Source organism: Monopterus albus, unplaced genomic scaffold, assembly GCF_001952655.1.
Source record: "Monopterus albus unplaced genomic scaffold, M_albus_1.0 scaffold86.1, whole genome shotgun sequence".
In the NCBI taxonomy this organism is placed as follows: domain Eukaryota; kingdom Metazoa; phylum Chordata; class Actinopteri; order Synbranchiformes; family Synbranchidae; genus Monopterus; species Monopterus albus.
The window spans coordinates 1,388,934-1,395,713 of NW_018127966.1; the positions used below are offsets into that span (position 1 = coordinate 1,388,934).

Here is a 6,780-nt window from a genome sequence, read left to right on the forward strand (position 1 = left end):
GTTCAGTGGCACATGCTCTGAGAGCCCTCCCAGGGATGTTGTCCAGTCCTGCTGCCTTGTGGGGGTCCATGCTCCGCGGGACTTTGCGTATCTGGCCTGATGAAGCAGTTAGTGGAGGGGAGTCGGATGGTCGAGGTGTGTACATGCCTCCTCTCTGTGCTGTAGCTGGAGGTCTCAAAGCGGGTGTAGAAGGTGTTGAGGTCATCCTGCAGGCTGTCTGTGGAGCTGATGATGCTGGTGGTGGTCCTGTAGTCTGTGATGTGCTGCAGGCCTTGCCACATCCATCTGGAGTCAGCAGTAGAAATCTGAATGCATGAGAGCGAGCACGCAGCATGTGGCGTACCTGACTGTTTATCCAGGGCTTCTGGTTGGGGAATCTCCTGACTTGTATGGTGGGCACGGCGTTGTCAATGCAGGTACTAATGTACCTGGTCACATACTCAGCATAATCCTGTACGCTGACAGAAAAGTCAGCGTACAGGACACTATTACAAACCTTCCTACCTTTTCTCCATACCTTTGACTTTAAGCTTGACGGTGCGTTGTAGACCGTGTCGTCGTCTATGCAGGAGGCCGCAGTTACTCTCAATGTGCCCACCTGGCTCAAAAACTGCGTCTGCCATGCTGTCACGAGATTACCGTGGCCGGAACACAGGTTACATCAGAACAAGGCTGCAAAACTAAAAAACTAACTGGCATGCACTGACATGTCCGATGCCGCTGTGTTTATTTGTTTGCAGCAACATCAAACTTATATAACGTTGTAATCGGGCCATCGACTGATTCAGCGCACATTTGGCCCGATTCGGGCTCCGTCTACCGATGCACTCGTATCGTTTTAATTCAAATTGATTTTCCGATTCATATCGGTTATTTGTTACACCCCTATAAATCAGGTATTATAGGTAAAGTTATAAAAGGTGGTTAAAGTTATTATGTCTTGAGCTTAAAGTGAATCAGTCCTAATATTATAACAATGTATATCTCTGAATGAACTAAAGACTGAGTTAAACAAGTCAAATGTTTAATTTAAATTGTTAAGAAATATAGCACAGCAAGCAAATTCTGTGCTTGCTGAGCAGATGTGGGTTTTATTACCCATGAAATAAAGTTTTGAATTGATTTGAAGAAAGTGTTATTTACATAGTCTAACTTTAAGTGAATAATTGATTATGAATATGCTAGTGACAAGTTCAGATGTGACTGAATTATACATGCTCTGTATATCTGTGCAGGATATCATTAGATGTTAAAAAAAAAAACATACTGCACACTTCGGAAACACTGCTTCAGCCATGAATCAGTCTGACGTTTGAGCTTGAACAGCAGTGCACTGAAGAGGAATGCTGAGTCTCCTCTGCAACCTTCCGGGCCTCATTACAGTATGTAGGTCGCTGTGTATTGTGTGCCGCTCTGTTCTCCCCTCCTCCATGTGTAGTTGAGATGTCATTCTGCAGTCCAGCCTCATTATCATGCTCTGAAAGCTGCTTCTTTTGACTTTGACTGGACTGCTTTTTCTTTTGTTCACTGGAGGTGGCCTACATCAGCTTGTGGGTTTCCTGCAAGGATAGAAAGGTGGCACCCTCCACCCTTGGAATCCTGAAGCACATGGAAGTCCATTATTCCAGGCAACTGACACCATTATTCCCCTTTTGTCCCCTTCTTCACTGACTTGACTGCGTTATTGCTGTTATATATTGAGCTGGTTATATTTGAAATGAATTGGTAAAACAGAGAAAATGGCGACGGCCCAAGTCCGTCTGTGGCGGCATCGGTATCAGGCAGATCTTGACTATTAGTTAAATATTGCTGTTAACTGATATTTAGCAACAACAATATTACACGCAAGGACCTTGAAGTAGCATCGGGTTAATTCAATATTTTGTGACAGACGTGACTAAAACAACATTATTGGCTGCATGATAACACAAGTTTTGTCATTGTTCTCTCCCTGCATATCATGCAGCCATGTTTCTCAAGTTTTTTTTTTAGTGGATAAGCAAAATGTGCACCTTTTTTTCCTTTCATGCCGAGCTACACACCCGATCAGCAAAACTAACTGCTGTTGTCGCTGTGCCCTGCTGAGGTTGCAGGATGAATTAGATTGCTATTTGCACTGTGTATGTCATGGTTCTGTGAGCGTGACGATTGTGTGCTGTATCTTACAAGGACAGTTGACTTTGACTAGACTTGTCTTATCCAGAGTTATAACTTTCGTCTTGTCTAATACAGTACTGCACACCCAAGGCTTTCACTAGAACACTTTCATCATTTTCCACTGAGTAATACATTTGATGTAGTAAATCATTTCAGTGTTACTGTGTGTTGTTCTTTGCATTACCTCCAAACTGCAGGGCCTAATATAAACAGCATACTTGGGCTAGTTTTATGCAACACAGTATGCCCAGGTCAGACGCCTTACTCACTGACACCCACTGCCATCCAGTCCAATCATAAGTCTGTTTTCTCTAACTTTTCTGGCTAACTCTGCTATAAACAATTTCTCTGCTCTCTGTCCAATAGACCAAACAGTGTTTTGGACAGAAGTGCTCTAGTTTTAGGCAGTATGCCTCTATCTTATGTTGGTCTCTCAGCATCCAGTCTGTCAAGTCCGACCTGCTGTGAGCCAACTGTGGGAGCTGGGAAATGTTTTTCTTCAGATTCATTGACCAGGTGGTGCCTGAGCACAAGTCCTCCACTTCGTGAGGCACAGCAGTGATCTCTGACAAATCAGTTCATTAAGGCGAACAGGTGTCATAGGACAGTGGGAGTCTGAACTGAATAAAAGCAATAACTGTAAACTGAAAGCTCAGCATTTAGTGACAGTTTGGGGTCAAATCATGAAATCTTGACTTCTGGCATTGCTTGTTTTGTAATCAGTATGTAGTAGTGGCACTGTAGGAGGAGGAGCGGTAAAAGACAGGTTGTATAACCTGTGTTTAAAAGACTTGTTGGGTTTAAAAGGACTAGCTGATGTGCTGTAACTGCTTCCTTCATAACAACTGTACAAATGCTTTTGAGCAAAGTGCATAGGGGAAAAGTCCACCTTTTAGATTTGTTTAGTGTTAAGCGAGTTTTCCTAGTGACTAATAGCTGTTGTTCACTTGTCAGGTTGGTTTGGGATCAAATGCAACAATTAAATAAGTTGTATCTTGCTGACTCCGTGTGTTGCAGGACATGTTTAGTAGCTAACTATAGGCTGGTCAGTATTTTCTGTATATGACTGGATATGAAGCAAGTTATTGCTGAAAACAACCCAACGTAAAAGTAAAAAAAAAAGATAAATGTCTCTTTTTGGTGTGTGTGTGTGTGTTTCAGGAAGAAGTCTTTTCTTTTCTCTGCCCTCTACGCTGCCTGTATCCTCGGGGGTCGCCATGTCATGAAACAGAGGGAGAAGTTTGAGCTGAGGAAACCACTGGTGCTGTGGTCACTCACCCTCGCTGTATTCAGGTGAGAAAGCATTAACATTATTAATTACAGAAAGTGTAAAACAATTGTCAAACATGCAGACAAACCCAAATGGTGTCAATGTCTGTCCATACTGTGCACAGACACACTTTGGTTGCCAGCTGTCTTAACCAGCGCATTGCTTGTCACATCAGTTACTAACAGAAAGAGAAGGCATATTTTGATGCAGTAGAAGTATGTGACTCAGATAGGATATCAAATAATATATTTGAACAAACAAAGCTGTAATTGATGTAAGTGCTTCAGTCTGCTGTGTGCAGACATACTATATATTCACAAACTTGCTCATATGTAGTAGGTAAATGAATGACACATTATTCCACTGCAGTAATTTGATGTGTCTGTATTGTCCTTGTCCATCTAGTATATTTGGCGCCATCCGCACTGGAAGTTACATGATGTACATCCTGATGACGAAAGGGCTTCAACAGTCAGTGTGTGACCAGAGCTTCTACAACGGACCTGTCAGCAAGTTCTGGGCTTACGCCTTTGTACTTAGTAAAGCTCCAGAACTTGGTAAGTCCAGATCTTCTTAACACTCATTGTCATGTATACTAGCCATATTATAGTATTTCACATAAAACGTAAATTAACTGCTCACGACACCAGCTGTTTTCCTCAATTCATCCTTTTCTGCCTGTGTGGTTCCTTTTTGCCTAGCTCTATGTCTTAGGGCTTGAAATGCCATGAGCTCTTATCTGGATGTTGTCTCATTGTGCACAGGGTGATGCATTATAGTCAGGAATAGAATAAACTGTCATGTTTGACTGTTTAAAATAAGTGTAGATTTACTATTGTACTGTACATCAGTTTGAAGGAGATACATAAATAAAGTTTCTTTTCTTAAGCTTTTTCTTTTTAATTTGTTGTTTAATCAGAAATATTATATCTCAAATGGAATACAGACCATTTTAAATCATGGCAAGTAATGATATGAAATTGACAGAGTAATTTACCTAAGGGTAGACAGGCCTTTTCCCCACTATTGTTGTTTTTTTTTTATTATTTATTGTTTGTTTTTTGGCCAGTATTTGAGAGCACCTTGAATCAATTTGTATGAGCCATTGAGAATGATATTTTCTTTCTTCCTGTCCCGTAATCCCCCCGCTTTTGTTTTATTTACCTACATGCTCTCTATAAACTTCCCAAATCTCTGAAACAACTCAACTTCCTTCCAAACATCCTCTATCATACCTGTAGGTGACACGCTCTTCATTGTTCTGAGGAAGCAGAAGCTCATCTTCCTCCACTGGTACCACCACATCACCGTGCTGCTCTATTCCTGGTACTCCTACAAAGACATGGTGGCTGGCGGCGGATGGTTCATGACCATGAACTACTTGGTCCATGCCGTCATGTACTCGTATTATGCCTTGCGGGCAGCTGGCTTCAAGGTGTCACGCAAGTTTGCAATGTTCATCACACTGACCCAGATTACCCAGATGCTGATGGGTTGTGTGGTCAACTACCTGGTGTACTCGTGGATGCAGCAGGGCCAGGAGTGTCCATCCCACATGCAGAACATTGTCTGGTCCTCCCTCATGTACCTCAGCTACTTTGTGCTCTTTGTCCAGTTCTTCTTCGAGGCCTACATTGGCAAGTCCAAATCATTGGCTACAGCCATCACCAAGAAGAGCAAGTAAAAAAAGAAAACATAAGCATGGATAAAGGGAGATAATGAAGAAAAAGGGAGTTGGAAATGAAGAGCAGGGATCAGTGACTAGGCAGAAAGAGAGTGAGGGGATGAATGGGTTTGGATGGTGGAGAGGTGGCATAGAGCCTGGAAGGGGTGGGGGTGGAAGGGTCAAGAAGACGGCAGGGCTCTGTGCTTGAGCATTACTAATAATCTGCAGATCTACAAAGCCTCATTGGAGGTGACATCCCTGTTGAGGGATGCTGAGGAAGCGGTGTTGCCATGACCTGAAGCCATCGTGAGTTGTCCATCTGATGTCTGAAAGCCCCTTTTTAAGCTCATTATGTCCTTAAATTGCATATAAAACCTAAAAGACAATATGACCAGATTAAAACAATACATCTGCCATAAGCATATAAATTTAAAAAAAGAAATTCAGCAGTGCATACGAAGATGGATGGAATCAATGTTAACCTAAGGCATCTGAGTTTGTTTTCATCTGTCGCCTGTGTCTGTGGCTTTGTTTCAGTCTGTCTTAAATAAAGTTTGACACACTGGTGAGTGTTGGTGGTGAACTGATGGGATGAAACCCACTGCATCTTCTGTGGCTTACATTGAAAAATGTGATATTTTCTCAGGTTATAGGTTATATCTTTCTTAATATAGTATGTATATCAAGAGAAGTAGACATGTTTAACATCAGTGCTGGTTTACAGTATGGTTGAAATTCATCTCGTAGTGTGAATGAAACTGATTGGACTTGCTGACTGACTCAGATGATCACACTGCTCCTGGGCATGATGGGAAACATGCTGGCAGTGCCCTGTTTCACTATTTGTCATGACCTTGCAGACTTTGCTGGCCACATTTGGAAGAAAGACTTGTCACTGATTTCCAGACACTTCTCGGTGTTAAAGGGTCCCTACCAGCAAATAAAGAAAGTCTGTTGGACACTGAAAGCTTAGGTGGAGGGCAGACACATTTATGTTTAGCAAAACAAAAAAATCAAACATGCAAATTGTCAAAATCTGCTGTATTGACTTTAAAAATTAGTACTGTATGTATGTATCTTTAACGGTGTCTTTTGGTGTCTATTGTGAATTAGCACTGTATCAATGTCAAAAACAATGTATCAACAAAAAGTGCTAAAATTTGACATGTGCCTGTGGTGTTTATTTTTTGTCTCAGCTGTGACATTAGACATACTTATTCATTGTATTCAGGTACTAAAGCTGAAAAGCCAATTTAGAGTCTACCTGACAGATTTACTATATAAGCAGCAGTGCTTAGAAAGGTCCGAGGGTGACCAGCACTTTTAGATATTCAGTTGTTTAAATAAGTAGACATACGGTCAAATTCAGATTTATTTGTATAGCGCCAAATCACAACAAAAGTCATCTCAGGACACTTTACAAAGTAAGGTCTAGACCTTAAGATTATCACTATTATTACAGTGCCTTGCGAAAGTATTCGGCCCCCTTGAACTTTGCGACCTTTTGCCACATTTCAGGCTTCAAACATAAAGATATAAAACTGTACTTTTTTGTGAAGAATCAACAACAAGTGGGACACAATCATGAAGTGGAACGAAATTTATTGGATATTTCAAACTTTTTTAACAAATAAAAAAACTGAAAAATTGGGCGTGCAAAATTATTCAGCCCCCTTAAGTTAATACT

General features: G+C 41.4%; 1 protein-coding gene across 5 annotated transcripts in view; it reads left to right on the top strand.

Moving 5' to 3' along the window:
* elovl6 (ELOVL fatty acid elongase 6) overlaps positions 1-5,531 on the top strand; it is a 15,409-nt gene extending 9,878 nt beyond the window's left edge. For all 5 annotated transcript variants that reach the window (XM_020607502.1, XM_020607503.1, XM_020607504.1 and 2 more), the window contains 3 exons: positions 3,319-3,450; positions 3,833-3,984; positions 4,669-5,531. In XM_020607502.1, coding sequence (XP_020463158.1) covers positions 3,319-3,450; positions 3,833-3,984; positions 4,669-5,111 — 727 coding nt within the window. In that variant the 3' untranslated portion in view covers positions 5,112-5,531. The remainder of the gene's footprint in view (positions 1-3,318; positions 3,451-3,832; positions 3,985-4,668) is intronic.
* The last annotated feature ends 1,249 nt before the right edge of the window (positions 5,532-6,780 follow it).